Genomic DNA, 20,294 nt, shown 5'->3' on the forward strand with positions numbered 1-20,294 from the left:
TGCATGGTGTGCCTTTTGCACAGTTTTAGGTAGCAACTTCAATTTTATGCGCGTCCATAGAGTAAAAAAATCGGGCATTATTACCTAAACGATGCTGGCGTAGCCCAGGTGGAGAGGCCAGCGCGGTCTACGGATGTGGATCCGATTGAAGACATGTGGCACATAAATGGGTGAACGGTACGAGTTACAACTCCGGTCCAAAATGTGTCCAGGACCTCGAGTTGGCGCTACTGGAGGAGTAGGAGAATATCTCACAGGAAATGATTGACAATCAAAATGCAAGCATGGAATGGCGTATCCAGGCCCTCTTGAGATCCATAGAAGGCATTACACGCTTTAAACATGACATTTCTTTAATAAAAATGGAGAATTTAACTTAAAAACTTACTACTGAAATTTCAAAGATTTTCTTAAATTTTGATTTTTGCCGATTTTTTTCTATTTTTCACGTTTTTTATGCCCTAAATTTATATAAAATTTATTTTTTAATAATCAATTAGTACCTAATTAAATAAATAAATATATAAAAAACAGTGAACAATTTCCAAAAAATTGAAAATTCCTCTCATTTTGCCGGTGTGTTTATTAACTTGACACCTACTTCCATAGTTTCCTTAGAACGAAATGTCTAGTTTACTTCTGCGAGTTATATACTTCCTACTTCATATCATAATAATTAATAGATCATCGTAATATTATAAATTCGAAATTGTGTCTGTCTATCTGTCTGTTACCTCTTCACGCCCAAACCGCTGAACCGATTTTGCTGAAAATTGGTATGGAGACACTGCAAGTCCCGGGAAAGGACACAGGATACATTTTATCCTGAAAAAATGTAAGGTTCTCGTGCAATTATCGTATTTTTGGCGCAACGGAGTTGCTAGCGTCATCTAGTCTGACCAAAACCTATCATAATCTATACTAATATTATAATTGGGAAGAGTTTGTTTGTTTGTTTCAACGCGCTAATCTCAGGAACTACTGGTCCAATTTGAAAAATTCTTTCAGTGTCAGATAGCCCATTTATCGAAGAAGGCTATAGGCTATATTTTATCGCGCTAAGACTAATAGGAGCGAGGAAATAGAAGTAAGTGTGGAAAAAACGGGAGAAATTATTTGAAATGGCTTATTTGATCACGCTAATCTCAGGAACTACTGGCCCAATTTGAAAAATTCTTTCAGTGTTAGATAGCCCATTTATCGAGAAAGGCTATAGGCTATATTTTATCGCGCTAAGACCAATAGGAGCGAAGAAATAGAGAAAAATGTGGAAAAAATGGGGAAAATTATTTGAAAGGGCTTATTTGAACGCGCTAATCTCAGGAACTACTGGTTCGATTTGAAAAATTATTTCAGTGTTAGATAGCCCATTTATAGAGAAAGGCTATAGGCTATATTTTATCACGCTAAGACTAATAGGAGCTAAGAAATAGAGGAAAATGTGGAAAAAAAAAGGGGGAAATTATTTGAAATGGCTTATCTCACGAACTACTGGAGCAATTTTTCTATTATTTGGCACAGGTAAAAAGTAGACCACGTGAAAGATCATAGGCTATTTTTTGTGGACTCATTTGTCTGTAAATTTTGTAATTTACGCGGGCGAAGCCGCGCGGAACGTCTAGTAAATAATAATAGTCGCGATGGTGTGATGGGCATAATTTATCACTTCGCTAACCGGAGTATAAAAGGACAATGGAAATCTCGCGGTACAAAGTCCACAACGCCAACTAAGAATTGACACATTATAGAGGTAAAATTCTTTATATTTTTGCGTTGCAAGTAGCGTGGAAGCAATAAGTATGAAGTAGGTACTGTATATGTATCGTTAATATGTAATATAAACGATACATATACAGTACCTACTTCATACTTGTATAATACCATAATAAATATAGGTCTACCAGGATCTGATGGCAAATTTTGATGGCATATTTTCAAAAAATACCCTTGATTATTGGATAAATTTTATATTTGCATGTTTCACACACAGAATAAGCCGCTTTAAGGAAAAAAGGTTCAAAATGTTTTATTCCAATTACCCCGGTATTGCTGGAATCAATTTTGTTTTCTTACTTTTTGCCATCAGATTCTGGTAGACCTATAAATACTTGGAATATTAAAAAAATTTTGAGCGTTAAAGGGTGAAAGACATTTAAGCTGTTTCCCGCGACTTCATACACACAGAATAAACTCCCATAGGAACAGAGCATTTCCCCGCAATGAAATGTCAGAAAATTCTTGATTTTTTTCCCACCGTAAAATGTATCATTGTCCTTTCCCGTGGGCAGCTCCATATCTAAGCCAAATTCCTTCATAATAATAATGCCATTCACGCGTGATGCCGTGACCAATCGAAATAGGAAATCCTTTAAAAACAAGAAGTTATGGACAGATCTGAATAGATATATGCATATTATTTTCCAATACAAATGTTTCGTAAGCTCTATTACCTCTACATGATGACCAAGAATTAAGGACACTTGCACTCAAATACTTTTGTATTCAACAGCTATTGGCCTTCGGTGATCTCTGCGACGACACGCATAATATCGCTTCATTAATAATAATAATAATAAGGCCGCAGGGCAGCTTGTGGCGAGCTGTTGGGGAGTAACGATCCCATGAACCCGAGTGCTCCCAGGGAAGCCCCTGTTCTCCATCTCCGGCTTGCCTTTACCGGCCGGCCGGAGTGAACACTGACGGAGAATTAGGCCCTACCTCTGCCTTGCCTTAACCGGTCAGAGTGGAGTCGCAAGAGCTTCGGCTCGGAGGGAGGATGTGAAGCGTAAGTGACGAGTGGGCGACGTGATGGGACCCTCTGAGGGTGCAAATGATCGGCGTTTAAAGTCCAGCGACACCTCTCCTGCCTCAAGCCGCTCTGTCGATGTTGCCGCCTTGGTGCACCGTGCGTGCGACCATTTTGAGGGGCCCATTCAAAGAGTTGGCGAGTCACCGTCTGCCAACTTTATGATACATGTTTCCACGTTGTATCGGCAGACGCCATAGTCCTTCCATAGTCCTAGTTACCCAGTCCACTAGCACCTCACCCCCATAGCCCGGTATCATTTCTAATATCCATTCCCTGTAATAGTCCTACACTGGCCGCTGGCTCTCAGAGTGAGAGAGTGTCACATAACATTTAGATTAAAACTGTGTAACGGGCCTCTACGTGTTGGCTTTGGCCCCACGCATGCCTTCCAAAGGTCCGGGATTTAATTGTCCGTGATCAAGGAATACCTTACACAAACATAATAATAATAATATCTATGGACGCCTCACACCCCGTCAATCTGGCTCCATGATAAGTACCTTGTGTACAGGTCCCAGACAACGGAAATATATTTAATACTTTTATACTATACATATATTTAAGATTTTTATTATATGATACACATATTTAATACACATCCATGACCCAGGAACTTTGAAAAACGTTTTGTTCCGTCGGCGGGATTCGAATCCGCGACCCCCGGCTTGAGCTACCAACAGCCCACAAACTGAGCCACAGAGGTCGTCAATTATTCATTACAATTATTCATACAAACCGGTGGTTGAGCGTGCATAAAAAGAGACGAAATGATGAGAGAATGAATAAAATAAAATAGTTTATTTTTACTAAACAAAAGAAAAATGAATTGATTGGTATTTCCTAAATTATTTAATCAAAAAAAAATAAAAAGCACAACAAGAGGATCAAACTAGTACCTATTACCTATAGTAAAACGATGATACATAAAAATCTTAAAAAACCTGCGTTTTTTAAGATTTTTATGTATCATCGTTTTACTAAAGGCTGATGCCCTAAGGACGGAGAAGGACGGAGGGTTAATCCGTCACTGGGTATATTTAAGCAGTTAAATATACCCAGTGACGGATTAACCCTTAATCAAATTAAGCAATTGCCTAGGGCATCGCGTCTGAGGGGACACCAGAAGAAGGACAAAAAACATCCGTCCTTAGGGCATCACATCTCACCACTCTCACTTCACCAAAAAAAGTTTCTAAAAAATAATTACTAATGTTTAGGTGGTAAAAAACAGATTCTAGTTGACATACGGATGGGGGGGGTACACAGGCATGGATTGCTTAGGGCATCAAGTAGACTTAATCCGTCACTGAATATACCTTATAGTTTTGACGAGCCCACAGACGGAGCTTATCATAATTAATATAATAATAATAGCTCCCACACCGGTTTCGGTGACGGTGGCCGGTTTCATTAAAACCAGGCCAGCTACGCAGGAGTAATTTTTATAGTGCCCAAGTGTGTGCGCAGTACACAAGAGCACTCTCTATTCCTTTACTCTCATAACCCAGTGGGACGGACGACCGACACGACTGGCGAGAGATCAGGCGCAGGACCGACTTTTTACATGCCCATCCGACGCATGGATCATCTTACTTGTCAGACAATCAGGTGATCAGCCTGCATTGTTCTAACCAAACTTGGAAATAACATGTTTCCAACGCGGGAATCGAACCCACGACCTCCGAGTCAAGAGCCGCGCTCTATACCACTAGACCACGGAGGCGTTACTATTAATATAATTATTGTTACACCCGCAGGTATGTTATCAGTACTATAGCCATAATTTCTTAATTGCTCACGTCATACTACAAAAGTCAAGGACGGTAAATGGCTTAATTTGTAGTTGGTGCATGCACACCAACGTCAACCACGAAGAAGTGGCGAGGTGCATCATGCAGTTTAAAAGGCTCTGTTCCTTAGTTTTGGACTACAATGGATCACCATATTTACCTCCATCATCGCTCACAGCAACACAGCAGTGGCCGCCAAAATTTTGGGTTCATAACATTTTGGCATATTAGCTTTTCAAAACAAAGTCACACTTATTACATCTCAGGACCCATCACATTCATCAGGTTAGGTAAGCGGCTAACCTAAGTCCTAACGTAACGATAGTCATGAGACACTCAGTCCTCAGTTTAGGCTAGCGGTTAACCTAACCTAGACTCGTCAACGACAACCTTGAGAGTTAGGACACTCAGGTTAGGTTATAGCGGCTCACCTAAGTCCTAACCTAACGACAATGACAATCTTGAGAGTTGAAACACTTAGTTAGGTTAGCGGCTAACCTAACCTAGACAAACGACAGTGACAATCTTCAGAGTTGAAACACTTAGTTAGGTTAGCGGCTAACCTAACCTAGACTGAGGACAGTGACAATCTTCAGAATTGAGACACTTAGTTAGGTTAGCGGCTAACCTAACCTAGACTAACGACAGTGACAATCTTCCGAGTTGAGACATTTAGTTAGGTTAGCGGCTAACCTAACCTACACCGCGGTCCCTAAAGCTAATGAAGTATACAGGAGCGAGAATACCTAAAACCAATCTAAATACCCTGTATCTTGTCCACACACAAGAGGAGAAAGCAGCCCTCACTAATACAGGCTATGGATCGGGAACGGACTCTCGCGTCCTCACAATCCATGAAGCTCAGGGATTAACGAGTCCCTCGGTGATCATCATACAGACCAAGTCCCGAAAGCTGGCAATCCATGACAGCGTTCCTCATGCAGTTGTAGCCATATCCCGGCACACTAACACCTGTGTCTATTACACTGACACTGATGGAGACGCTGTGGCAAGCTTCATAAAAAGAGCCACGGAGGTGTCAACCGAACACATAAGAGATTATAACATAAAAATGGCTATAAAAGACAGGAACGATAAAGTCCTAAGCCACATGGCGGGTAGATTCGACACAGAACGATATCTCTTTAACACCCTAGAAACTCCACCCAACTTGAGTGACCCCTCTCCACCAAGCCAATGTCACAACATCTAAAGGCAAAGGGTGGAGCAGCATAAAATCTAAGGAAATCGGAAAATGTCGGACCTACTGGCCGCCACACCGACTGGGACCTCACCGTTCAAAACATATTATTATTATGTAATTTATAAAACAATAAATATATATTTATTTATTATATGTATAATATATTATAGTCTATTCTACTAAGTATATATATATAAATATATATTACTTATGTTAAAAAAAAAAAGTGTCCATGGCGTGATGGACCACAATTAATTAAAATTCATAATATTATTTCAATTATCCTTGGTGCGAAAAATCTAAATAATAAAATAACAAAAAAAGGATATGGACGAACAGTCCATAGACGGCCACAATTTTATAATAAAATAAAAAAAAAAACCTAACCTACACTAACGACAGTGACCATCTTCAGAGTTGAGACACGTCAGGTTAGCGGCTAACCTAACCTAGACTAACGACAGTGACCATCTTCAGAGCTGAGACACTGTTAGGTTAGCGGCTAACCTTACCTAGACTAACGAGTAACGACAATGACAATCTTAAGAGTTGGACACTCAGGTTAGACTAACGATAATCGAAAAACCTGCCTAATCAATGCTCAATACTGCATTTTTAACGATAACATGGTGATCGTAATCAATTTATTAAGAAACTTAATTTTTAACGATATTTAATGTTAATTACATTTATAAGATAGGGCACGAAAATATAGAGATAGACTGATAGAAATCTTTTTTTGTTTTCTTAGTTATTTTGTTACCTAACTTTTTTGTGTAACACGAAAACAATGCAATCATAAGGACTTATTTACTAAAAAATAACAATTCCAGAAGCATAAAGTAAGTGTGCCGCAGGGGACCTGGACAAATATTTCGAGACTAAAATTAGCTAAATTGGTTCGGCTATTTTCGAGTTTTAGCGAGACTAACAACATTTAGAATTCATTAAACTCGCTCGATCTGTCTGTAGGAGGTGCACCAAGGACTAGAGATAAGAGAAATGGAAAAACAAGTATTTGTAAAATCCATTGCTGTCCTCCCTAACCTCAAGCCTTCCCCCGTAGAGCGCGATAGAGACAACTGCAGCTTGATCTAATAAAAGAACAAAAAATTTACTAACTATTCGTTGTCCCCTGATTTCTTCTTCAAAACTTCCAAAACAATTTAAGTACTTTTTTCATTAAAAATTAAAGCAAGGCTTGAGCTGTGTTCCTATGTTTTTTGTATAATCTAGCCAAAGGACAATGCTATCACATGTATGAAAAAAAACCCAGAGCGAACAGATACATGATGTAGCTCAGAATTTCAGTGATATTAAATGAAATAATTCTGTATATATTTCATTGTAAGATGGCTAAATGGGAGATATTGTAATATCTGTTCGCTCTGGTTTTTTTTAGCTTTGTCCTTTACTTTCTAGATGCTTGAACACATCGGAAAATCTGACCATTTTTTTGGGTTTTTGAACGTTCATAAATATCTTTTTTAATAATTGAAAAGAAAGAAAACATAGGGACATGCAAATAGTGGCTATAGATATTCAGGAAAAAATTAAACACTACCGGCACTATCCAGGGAGGAAACAACGGACAACGTTTGTATGGAAAAACGGCCCCTAGTGTCTCCTCTTAACGCGACCAAATTACGTATAGTCTGTTTCTTGACAGACAGACAGACTTGACAGGCGGGAAAATTTTTAAATGAAATAAAAAATTAGAGAACTTTATTAATTCGAAATAAAAATGTGCAAAGTGACAATATTTAAAACGTAATATGCGTTCTCTGTGAAAATACAAAGAAAAAAATACACCTTTTAAGCGTGATTACGTTTAGAATCTTTTCCCGCCTGTCATGACTTTCTTGACGCACTATAGATCCACCATCTGGCATATGCCTATCTTTTCTGATAGTACCTTAAACCTATAAATAGGTACATACCAGAGGCAGAATAGCCGTGAACGGGACGTGCCAGACGATTTCTCTACGCCAGGGGAAGTACCGCTTTGCATACCTAATATCGCCGAGACCATTTGAGGGTCCAAAGTCCAGTTGTTAACGTCATTGACACCTGCAAACACCTGATGTATCTGACAATTTTTAACCTAATGGTAAAGGTAATAAGGTTAAAAAGACGCGACTACATTCTGTCTCTACATGATTTATGGACCTACGCCAAAATTCGTTTCGCTCAGGTACCGTAATTTTTTCCGGGGCAGAAACTATCATATGTCCTTTTCCGGGATTCAAAATCTTTCAGGGTGTTGCGTCAACTGCGGCCTTACCCATTGCGAGGCCCCGGGCGGAAGTTCTTTGTGAGGCCCTGGGCGGCAGGTCTTTGCGAGGCCCTCTATCTTACGAAAAAATACCTTGCGAGGCCCCTGCAAGAGCGAGGCCCCGGGCGATTGCCCTATTCACCACCCCCTAGGGCCACCACTGGTTCAGGGGCTTAAGCGTGAAAACTGAAAAGGCAGGCAGACGTGCAAAAAAGGTTACGTAGGTGATTTTTCTAGCATGTCTGTTATTTTACAGGCAAGAAGAACATTTTTATTATTGACAAAAAAAACATATAACCTCTTTTATGTAAGCCAGTAAAATATATCGGCTAGGTTTAATACCCACTAACAGTTATAATTTAACAAAAGCTAATTCATTATCAACGTATTTAAATGCAAATAAATAATGTATTCGGAACATATTAACCTACTTAAATGTTTAAGTCTTGTTATTTACTACGTACAGTAGGTATATTTAAGTAGCGTAGTTTGGATACGACATATACCTACATTTTATTTTATCACAATACACTTGTGACAAAACCCTTTCCATGTTTTATATTATGGCCAAGAGGAAGCTTTTTTCTTTTCTTACATCTTGAATCTTGATTCTTGACTGTTGTAGAGCTAAGCTTGTGCCTTTTGTCGTCAAAAATATTCTAATGTAAAAACTGACATTTATCAGCAAACTTTGCGCTCGCGCTAGCTGCTACGCAATACAAAAATAGAAATATTCTAAGTCTAGTCGCAATATAACCGGCTTGGGCGGAACAAACCCGGTTAACCATTGACCAAGAAGAAAAAAAGCAAATTCGGATTATGCGTAAACAGAAACAGTATTAGCGGTCATTATTGTTATTTGTTGAGTTGGAAAAACCCAATAAAACTAATAACAATCACTATATTTGCGTTTTTGTACACACTACCCGACGACGCGCGACGGCAGGATAAGCAACTCAAATCTTATATCTTTAAACGTGCAATAATTGGAATCTCGGAATCGGCTCCAACGATTTTCATGAAATTTAGGGGGTTTCGGGGGTGATAAATCGATCTAGCTAGGAATCATTTTTAGAAAATGACATTTTATTCGTGTTTTATCGAATACCGAGCAAAGCTCGGTCAAATGTCTAGTTATTTTTATGAAAACAACGTCACATTCAAATTCCTGATTCCTACCTGAACCACTGAACCGATTTTGTGTGGAAAGGGCGGAACCTAATCCGCAAAATATGAATTTGCAACATGGTCTTGCCAACTTTACAGTGTCATTTAGAAATGATTTTAGCACGAATGTTGTACCTACTCCAAAATAGTACAGTAATCCAGTGGGAATCTACTGCACAGAGCTGCTGCCTGCTAGATAACGCAACGAAATTAAGATACAAATTAAATACGAAACAAAATGTTTGGACGCGCGTCTTCCGCGGAATTCTCGAGAATTTTCCGGTACCAATTTCCTCGCATGAGGTAAAATTGACGCTGATTTTAACGTGGGAGAGCCATGCTTCGGCACGAATGGGCCGGCTCGACCGGAGGAAATACCACGTTCTCACAGAAAACCGGCGTGAAACAGCGCTTGCGCTGTGTTTCGCCGAGTGAGTGAGTTTACCGGAGGCCCAATTCCCTTCCCTATCCTCCCCTATTCCATTCCCTTCCCATCCCTACCCTCCCCTATTACCCTATTCCCTCTTAAAAGGCCGGCAACGCACCTGCAGCTCTTCTGCAGATGCTGCGAGTGTCCATGGGCGACGGAAGTTGCTTTCCATCAGGTGACCCGTTTGCTCGTATGCCCCCTTATTTCATAAAAAAATGATAACATCTGCTTAACTGTTAAAATAAATGTTCGAACTTCGAAGGTTCCAGAAAAAGTGAACGACGATTAAAGCCCCCGTTAAATATTTAAATAAAACTAGTTTATAAATAAGGAAGCTTGACTTTTGGATTTAGTTTGTAAACACAGTCTCAAGTATGTTAGTGATATGGCGGCGAAAACTAAAAATATTTTGCACGACTTATTTTAAAATACTTGTTTACATTGCAGATTAATTTTCCATGGATTTTCCATAAGATCGTGATTTGTTATACTGGTTCATGGAGATATGTGAATAAAAATGCCTTATTATCAACTAGATAACTAGATAATTATTGATATATTATACATGTACACTCATTATATATTTCCATTCCATAATTATAGGCATACATCGTGTCCGGCTTCAACCGTAGAATAATGTTTCATTTACGAGTATTTTTTGGATAACATTAATATTAATATTATGTAGTTTTTTAACAATTTAAAACAGATGCTAATAGCATTACTAACAGAGCCGGATCTACCATATAAGTATGGCTATTTGGGATTAAGCCCAGGGCCCCATGAGTTTAAGGGCCTCCGCCCCCCCCAGCAAAGTCAAGTCAAAAATAGACGATAATGCGAAAGAATTCATAATTGAATTAAATTTTTGTTGGTATCCCTAAGAATCCTACGATCAAGGTTTATTACAATTTAGGTGTTGGTTCTACGAACTGACAGTTAAAATGTGTGGTTGTGGCCCTAAGTAGTTTCAGCCCAGGGCCTCGTAAGCTCACGGTCCGGCCCTGATTACTAATAGTAAGAAGCCCAAGTGAATGTATATTGTATAAGGTCATCACTGGCAACTTTGTAATCTGAAAGCAACACAAAGAAACAAAAAACTAAAATATTTCTTCGATTAAAATCTTTAGCCGTTTTTTTTAATTTTTTTTAATTGCTACGTATTTCGGTCTTTTTTTATTAAACGGCTTTGGCCCACCACACATTCCCACCACTGTATCTCCTGTGTCGTCAGGATCGACAGCGGTATCCAACCACGAAAACCCTTTGATATGATCTCAAGGAGCCCGAGGGACATGCTAAAGCTGTCTTGGGACCCGCAACGAAATTAATCAGAACAAAATAGAAGTAGGAAGAATTCCAGATTCCCTCCCCATACAAAGCGGGAGACAGCACAAAGTTGCAGTGACCGAAAGTCAAAGAACTGAAGGGATAGCACCACGGGAATAAACGTTAAAAATGTTGACTAGGTACTAAGCTATAGCTAAATTAATATTGGAATTCGTTATAAGTACTTAGTTTTAGTATAGGTTTTAGTTTATAATCTGAGTTATTTCGACCACATATCCTTAGTCCAAACTCCAATGTTCACTGCCATCAGCCGAGCTGGAAAATTTGGCCAACTTTTATTATTATATTCTACATAATAATTTTACATACGTCTCTTGGATACGAGTATCTCTTTAGTCATCGCAAATTTTACCACTGAAAGAGACTCGACATCTATAGAATACTTTGAACCTCGAAAAGGGAAAAGGATCGTCACCGAACATAATATTTTCGTGAAAAAGTTGCGTGCAAATCTCGGAGTGCATTTTGAAGCGGAAATGGAGCTGTCGAGCTGTCACATGTGATTAAAAACTGGTACAACACACCTCTGTTTGCAAGGCCGGCCGCTGGCCAAAGTCCAGTCTCGACTCTCGAACGTGCTGGAAAAACAACCTAACCGTTTTTCCACGATATTGAGTAGATCACAAAGATCGTAGAGAAATGTACGAGTCCCGCGGGATTTTTAATTTGCGCGTGCGAAAATATTAGTCAGGGAGCCCTAGAACAATTTTTTTTTATTACTATCAAGCTAATTTTTTGTGAGTAGCTTCATTTTGATAAGACAAACAACATTTTTATTTGCGAAGAATCCTGAAAGTGGTAGCTAACAGAGATAGAAAGGATTTCATACTTTGATTTGATGATCCTAAAATATGGATTGTTCTATTTGTAGGACAATGTTACTCTTAAATTATATAGGTATTAACCTACCAATATACAAAAAATCAGCTGGTTAGGGTTCCGTTTTAGGGTTCTGTAATCAACAAAACTTGGTTGACTACGGCTTCCCGTTAGAGTGGCCTTCCATGGTCTACCCTCCTTATCACATTTTCTATATTTTCCAGACATTATTTAAATCAATTCAGTGGCGACAAATTTAAACAAGAAGCCACTCAGGCTATATTTAAGTTCCGTTTAAGTAAGCAAACATAAAGAAAATCTACACTTTTCAATTCAAAACGACACAATGTGTGAAAAAGTCAACATAGAACGTAACTTGCTTCTAGATCTTTCGTATTGCCAACAACATCGCCTCTCGCACATGGCATTTTGCAATCGTATATTCTCCGTGAACTAAGTTTTGTAATACCTATTTACTTAATTAGGTGCATTAATGGAAGGAGCTGCCGGTTTATTTAACACTAGATGACGCCCGCAACTCCGTTGCGCCAAAATTAGTTTATCGCGTGAACCGTACATTTTTCCGGGATAAAAAGTATCCTATGTCCTTTTCCGGGACTCAAAGTATCTCTGTACCAAATTTCAGCCCAATCGGTTTAGCCGTTTAGGCGTGAAGAGGTAACAGACATACAGACAGACACACTTTCGCATTTATAATATTAGTATGGATATCATTCGGTGATCTAATTGGTGAACTAATTAGGTGCATTAATGAAAGGAGCTGCCGGTTTATTTGACATATCATTCGTACATTATTAAATATCATAATATTAATACGCGAACGAAAAACTTTGTAACCCTTTTTACGAAAAATGGGGAAACGTAGGTGCACGAAATTTTGCCAGTTATAGTTTATATGGTGAAGGTGTGCATCGAACTAATATTATATTGAGATTATGCTTTTATCATACATTTTTTAACAAATAAAACATTACATACACTACAACACACACACATGAGAAATGAGCGATTTTTGAGTTACAAGCCTATACAAACGAATTATACTCTTTTATTTATGATTGAAGTCTGTTGACAACAAGTTGACAAATTGAAAATGGATTATAGTTTTTTTTATTGAATCTAAGATACTATTAGACAATGCTTACACGGCCAGTCTGAGATCAGCTGAGTCCCAGAGACAAGAGTTGAAAAAAATAATGATAAAGTCAATATTTTTTACAAAATATAGGTAGTAGTCCTAATATCGTTGAAACTAAGGTCGAATTTCGACCATTGGGCGATCTCTAGTATTTTGAAAAAGTAGAGCAGATTTCAAGGTCATGAACATTTTCCCGAGAAACGATAGGAGTATCTTCTAAAACGAGATAAGCTATCATAAGCTTGAAGTGATGGACATTTTTTACTTGAAGACGTATCTAGGATTCAAAAAGGAGAATGTGTCCCTACATTCATGACCTCAACAACACACAAATGTAGGTACGTTTTTCTTCTCATTCGTTGACTAATGGCTTAACAGTTAACTGTAATAGAATTTAGGATTAATTGTTTGCTTCAAGCTGGTCCGATTTTGGTCATATGTCGCACATAAATATTGAGTAGACCACGAACGTATAAAATTGTTGAGAGTAGACAACAAAAAAATTTAACGTGTACTCTACCGGCCCTACTTTTGCAAAAAGGAACCAAATACCAATCCAAAACTTTGGCATTGGCACTAGGTATCGGTTTCCTTCATAAGCACGATAATAACACTAGTTTAACCTTCTACAAGAACACAGCAATTTCTTTTCAACCGCGCTCTTTTCGTGAAGTCATAATTATTGCTTAATTCGCCTTGCCACAGTATCGTGTTGCCTCAACTTCTAGACGCTTCCACGGTGAACGGTGAGGCCCACTGCGGCAGCGTGGGCAAATGTTTGTTTTTTGATATAATGTACGTTACGTTGGCCCGTGAATCGTGATGGAATACAAACATGCAGAGGGGCATATTTATCTATCACTAGATGAGGCTCGCGACACCGTTGCTCCAAAATTCGTTTCTCGTGCGTGACGCACATTTTTCCGGGATAAACAGTATCCTATATCCTTTCCCGGGACTCAAAGTATCTCCATATCAAAATTCAGCAAAATCAGTTCTGCGATTTGGGCGTGAAGAGACAAACAGACAGACGGACAGTCAGACAGAATATTAGTATGGATTGTCTATGATCGACGACGATCGAGCATGCCTTAAACAGGATCGCAATAGTGGTAAAAATTGGAGGATATAATACCGTACTCATCCCCTAAGAATGCAAATGCGGTCATAAATGAGAAAGTAGATAGTTTTAGGGGTTAGTTAGTTAATTCCACTGGGATGGCGAACCATTGGTACGCGTACCGTGCCAAAAGTGGCACGCGATATACAATTCTGAGCACGTCACTGATCACAAAATTAATATAGTAATTATTCTACAGAAGCGCCAAGATAGGCTTGAAGCATTATATTTTTAAATACGCATCCGGATTACAAAGAAAAATATTATTTGATACTCGTAGTAGCTGACATCACTAGAGATTTCTTCAAAAAATTGGCACATTGATAAGGAAAGGTTCGCCATGCCTGCTCTACATACATTTTCTGTTAATATACTAGTTATTTAAATTCTCTTTTCCATCTGAACCAGTCCTATACCCTTATTCTCGCTACCGATTAAATCCTGTAATATCGTAACAGTATGACGAATCAAAATTTACGTATCTACGTCGAAACTAATGTACTTATTGAGTACCTACTTGATTGTAAGTAAACAGTTTTTTTACAAAATATCGCACATAGCACAAAAGCAAATCCGGGTTGAAGCTAATTAAATTATAATAGGTATATATGGACATATATATCAAATCTTTTTGTAGACGGGGACCCGTCTACAAAAAGATTTGATTTCATTTTAGTACCAATTTACGCATAATATGTAAGTTTTTTTTTTGTAAGGGATTGAATCACATAAAACACAAAAACTGTATACTTATACTGTTTTTCTTTGATACCCTTTCTCACGATGTAGTAGGTAAATAGAAAGTCTTGGCGAAAGCACTGCCATGCCCTAGGACTGTACCTAAGTCCTAGAGTATATTAAGATTATACCTAAAGACGGTTAGGAGGAAATGAATGACGTTTCATAGCCAGTGACGGATTACCCCTTAATCAAATTAAGAAATTGCCTAGAAGGCATCACGTCTGAGGGGGCACCAGAAGAAGGACAAAAAATATCCGTCCTTAGGGCATCACGTCTCACTCTCACGTCACCAAAAAAAATCACTACAAATAAAGTTTCTAGGAAAAAACTTATGTTTTAGGTGGGTGGTAAAAGTTTAAAGACCGATTCTAGTTGACATACTGATAGGGGGGGGGGGGGGGGGGGACACAGGCATTGATTGCTTAGGGCATCAAGTACTCTTAATCCGTCACTGTTCATAGCTGTAACTAAAATTTCAAGTATTTGTTTCTATTTTGCATCAAATACGTTCTGAAAGTACTGGACCGATTTTAATAATAATTAATTTGGCAAATACCAGTATTAGGCGGAGAAGGACCTGCACTCTGTTTATAATATCAAATCATATTATACCTAGACGTAGGTACTTAGTTTAGTAAACATATTTACTTGACTTGTTACATTGCAACTGGTGACTGGACCTAGTTTCTGAATCACTAAAGTTATTTTACCTTAAGAGTACTACGACCAGTTTTCACATTAACTTTTCGCTTCCTTCCAACTCATATACAAATTCATGTTAGTGCCAAGGAAACTACCGAGCGTAGGTGTTGACTCCATCTAGCGGTGGATATTAGAACTTAAAGGAAATGATGGAAAACCAATGACCGTGTAAAATGGGTTGTGTGATCATGCGCTAATTTGAAGCTTTGCTGATAGATGGGGCTTTTCATGACAAGAAAATTAAAGTTCCAGCAGTTCCAACTGTATTTAAACACTATACAGGGTGTAACAAAACTAAGTGATAATATTTTAGAGTGTGTATGAATCCCCTGTATAGAGTTCGCTGTAAAAGTAGCAGCGCTGAAGAGTAATATTTTTTCACTTTTGTATGGAAAAATTTATGACGCTGGGGAGTTTGTCCATACAAATCAAAAAAATGCTTTTTCAGCGCTGCAACTTTCACAGCAAACTCTATATAATATACACCCTCAAGTATTATCACTTAGATTTGTTACACCTGTTTATTACAAAATACCTCGTCATTTTTATGAATACATAGAGCTATAATTTTAATTGTAAATACGTTAAATTATAAATAAATGAGTTTTAAGCTTAATGATAATATGAAATATTACAGGTATAAAAATAATAAACAACACCAAACAGAAATATAATATGTAGTTTACGATGGTGGTTTAATATCTGTAGCTGCATATAGAGAATTAATAGCAATGTCTGAAGAAACGGTTGCCATAGATTTAGCTAACGTGCCGAGAGATAGGGTCTCCATAATGATTCTGGTCGCTACATGGTTGAGTTGGGCCCCTTTAGATTGTGCTGTGTACTTCAATGCTAGCTTTATATAATTGTCACATGCCAAAGACTTCGATGTAGCAATTTTAGCTTCTCTTCCAGCTTGCTGAGCAGCCGTTCTAGCAAGATTCATCATCAGATCCTGGTGATTCGTCATGCCAGTTTTAGCATACTGTACCGACATTTTCACTTCAATGGATGCTGTTAGAGCTCTTCGCATTGCTACCACAGTCGATGCAGTTAAAAATGCAACATCGCCAGCATGCAATATTGCTTTTTTAGCTCTGAGTTCCAGCCTTTCCAATTTTTTCTTGTTTCTCTTTTCATTCAGTTCTTCGTCTTCTATTTCTGGTTGTACTATTTCTATTTCAGCGGCAACATCAGGGTCAATTACAAAATCATTATTTTTACTGTCCGAATGTGCAAGAGGATCATTTTCATGGATTTCCATTGTTTGAGAGTCTGCTGTGACATACTGAGTAGAATTTAATTTAGCATCAATTAAAAGTGCACTACTCGTATTACTAGCTGCTTGATCCTCAATGTCTATAGCAGTTTTATTAAGAAATTGTTTAAGATCTGTTACCCCAACCTCTTTATCATTTGGTATCACATGAAGTACCTTATTTTTATCATTAGAAAGTACTGAATATGGTGATGGAGGCCCACTATCAGGTGTTTTATCAAGCGTTCGACTAGCATTATTTACTAACAGTGCTACTACACTGTTAACTGGAATACTTTCTGTAAGTTTTAAAGGATTGTCGGTAGATGGTGGACGGACTTTTTCTAACAAGACTGATCTCTTTTTACGTAACGATAGTTCAGAAGATTGTTTCTTAGACAAAGCTAAAGCGTAAGTTACATCTTTTAAGGCAGAAACAATAGAAACTTCCGCAGCTACTTGCGCTAATCCATACACTAGACGATGCAGTTGAGGTTCGACAGAATTTTTCGTAATTTTGAGTATGTTACTGGATAAAGTTTTAGAGATGTAGTCTAAGATACGTCGTGTTTCTATTGCACTCATTCCCTTAAGCTTTCCTGGAGCGTCAAGCGCTTCACGAGTTATTCGTGTTATTTTGTCTTGGACCTCTAGTTTCATAATAATTGCTGATACAAGATCCTTTGATAATTGGAATAATTTTTCTTCCATTACAGGATTTTGAGTCACATTCGATGTTGATTTTAAAATACTATTGGCCAAACGTTGGAGACCTTTGTTAGATGAGATTGTCAATTTATCCGTCGGTAGTTTATTTCTAAAGTCATGTACTGGTGAAATACCTGTTTCTACATAGTGAATCTGAAAGTTTTAGAACAGTATTATTATGTATTATTTCTAGGGTTCCGTACCCAAAGGGTGAAAACGGGGGTCCCGTTTTCACCCTTTGGGTATTCATGAGACTTCGATGTCTGTTTATCCGTCTGTCTGTCTCCAGGCTGTAACTCAAGAACCGCTATAGCTAGACTACTGAAATTTTCACAGATTGTGTATATCTGTTGCCGCCTTAATAACAAATAAGTACTAAAAATAAAATAAAGTTAATAAAAAGGCCAAAAAATCATGTTTCTTGTATGGGATACAAGAAACGTGGTTTTTTGGCCTTTTTTGCTTGTAATTAATAATGGTAACAGTTAGGCACTTGAAATTTTCACAAAATCCTTAATTATATTTGTACTTTAATAATTAATAATAAAATTAAAATAAAGTAAATATTTAAGGGGGGCCTCCCATACAAATAACACAATTTTTTGTCTACTTTCACTCTATACCGGTATAGAACCCTCCCATACAAAAAACAACAAACAAATTTTTTGTCTACTTTCACTCTATACCGGTACAGACCCCTTCGTGCGCGAGTCCGACTCGCACTTGGCTGATTTTTTGTAAAACTATGTGGTACACATTAGTAAAAACTTTACAACAGAATAGTAACTAGAAAACTTTATAACTACTTACATAAACCATTACAAGACTAAATAACCCTATTCTGAAAAGAAACATCTTTAGCGCAATTAAAGACGTTAGACTTTCAGCAAGCAATCAGAATTATACTACAGGTACTACCAATTAGTAAAAAGGTAATAAATTCTATTGTTTAAATTTTATTACTTGCCAATTAAGAAGGAAACCTAACGATCAATTTTGTAGAATTGAAACGACTGCAACTACCAAAACAGACATAAAGATAAGTTCTGTTCATAAGCAATACAAAACGTTCATCAAATGTCTTATATTCTGTATTCATCATTTTTTATAGTTTTATATCTGTATTTAAAAAATAAAATATATTTGCTAAAATACTAAAGAACATAAAGTAGGCATGGGTTTTATACCTTTGAAGTTATCCAGCGAAAGAATTATACATCGTAATTCGTCGCTTACTGTGCTCTATTTTTCTGTACACATACAGTGGTTTATACACTGTATAATATTCACTTTCTGCAGCAGCCATTACTTCTTTCCCTTCATTGTTAACGCTAGAAATATTAAGTGCTTTTATAGGATCTTCACTCATATTTTCTGCATCGTATTCCAAATCTTTTACTAAAGGCACAGTTGCAACATCTACTGAATAAATGTTTGATAATAAATAAAAGAAAATAATAACCGATAACATATTAAACGCACTTCTAAATAACGAATGTGTAAAAAATAATCTGGCGCCTTTTTAAAAAGGAGCAAATAATTAGCGCAAGTCACATGTTATTAATTAATAGTAACGAGTAAAAATTAACACGAAAGATGAGTAAAACAGTGCGCAATAGAAAGTTTATAGGTATTAGGTATATCCTTTTTATAAAAGAATTGACTAGCTAGTGATAAGTTATAACTTTCTATGACCCCAGGATGCTTATCCCGTGTTGCATTACCAAACCTATCCCATCCCATCTTCTAATAACGATGAGTTAATTATGTAGGTAGGTAAGAAGGTATACCTATTGTTACTGTTAAGTTTCTTTATTTTCTGCCTTTCTCCTTTAAGACAAATGAAGAAAAAAAAGAAACAGTTGAAGACCCATCAAACCGCACAAGACATGGCTTTTTAAATACGTGCACTTTGAACCACTTAGCAATTAATTTGTTTGACGTCAACAAATATAGAATAAAACAAAAAATGTTTAAACATATATTCATTTATTGGCTAATAAAAGAGATTTATCTTACGATGCACAACGTTGTACGTATCTTAATAAGAAGAATTGTTACTGAGTACATTACAAATTATAACAAGGTACATTTTGTTTGAGGAATAAGCCAAAGTCGTGGTCATCAACCGAGGAAACCTGGCAGAACTCTGATGCGGCCACGTCCTTCCAGCGCTGCACCTCCACTAAATGGGGATGCCTCCACATCATTAGCAGACGGCAGAAGATCACTCTCCTGTCCCCCAATGCTTCTTCTCTCTCTAGCCAGCTCCACCGGTTTAGAAGCATCTTTTTCCACAGCACCAGATGCTGCACCACTTTTTTCTGTAGCTGATGGTGTTTCGTCTGGTTTTGCCGGGATGTGCTGGATCACATCGGGGCCTGGAGCGCAGGCGCACACGGCCAATAGCGCCAGAGAACCGATTATTAATATTGTTGAACGCATTTTTCACCGATTCAATCTTGCGAGACAATACCCGTAAACTTAGCATTTTCACGATTCGCATGCCTTTTAAATCCCCTTATGCTTACAGAACATATTAAGTTTATTGTATCGTATACTTAGACAATCCATAATTGTTTGAAGAGTTAGAAATGACGCACGACCTGAGATTTAAACAAATCGGTAATATTATGTCTGCTAACCTTGGACAGGTGTTAGCAAAACGCTAAACAAAAACGTAAAATATAACGACGTATTATCTTTACGTAATGTTTTTATATAATTTATAATCTTATTCTTTTTTAAAAACGGGTAAAAAG

The 20,294-nt window shown here is 37.6% G+C and overlaps 1 protein-coding gene across 2 annotated transcripts; it reads right to left on the reverse strand.

Annotated features, from left to right (window-relative positions):
• Positions 1–16,233: 16,233 nt before the first annotated feature.
• Positions 16,234–20,035, reverse strand: LOC121737185. Of its 2 annotated transcripts, none has more exons than XM_042128781.1 (2): positions 19,681–20,035; positions 16,234–17,685 (listed from the first exon to the last, which is right to left on the reverse strand). In XM_042128781.1, exons 1-2 carry the CDS (start codon positions 19,975–19,977, stop codon positions 16,249–16,251), a joined length of 1,734 nt encoding a protein of 577 aa, XP_041984715.1. In that variant the 5' UTR covers positions 19,978–20,035; the 3' UTR covers positions 16,234–16,248. The 2 variants fall into 2 exon arrangements, with proteins under 2 accessions (XP_041984715.1, XP_041984714.1); XM_042128780.1 differs by lacking the exon at positions 19,681–20,035 and adding an exon at positions 18,343–18,431.
• Between the last annotated feature and the right edge of the window lie 259 nt (positions 20,036–20,294).

The sequence above is a fragment of the Aricia agestis genome, chromosome 20 (assembly GCF_905147365.1).
Source record: "Aricia agestis chromosome 20, ilAriAges1.1, whole genome shotgun sequence".
Lineage (NCBI taxonomy): Eukaryota > Metazoa > Arthropoda > Insecta > Lepidoptera > Lycaenidae > Aricia > Aricia agestis.

Coding starts and splice junctions, on each gene's coding strand:
- LOC121737185 (XM_042128781.1), bottom strand. CDS start 19,977: ATGCGTTCAACAATATTAATAATCGGTTCTCTGGCGCTATTGGCCGTG. Junction 17,686..19,680: donor AAGGACGTGGCCGCATCAGA/GTTCTGCCAGGT, acceptor TAAAACTTTCAG/ATTCACTATGTAGAAACAGG.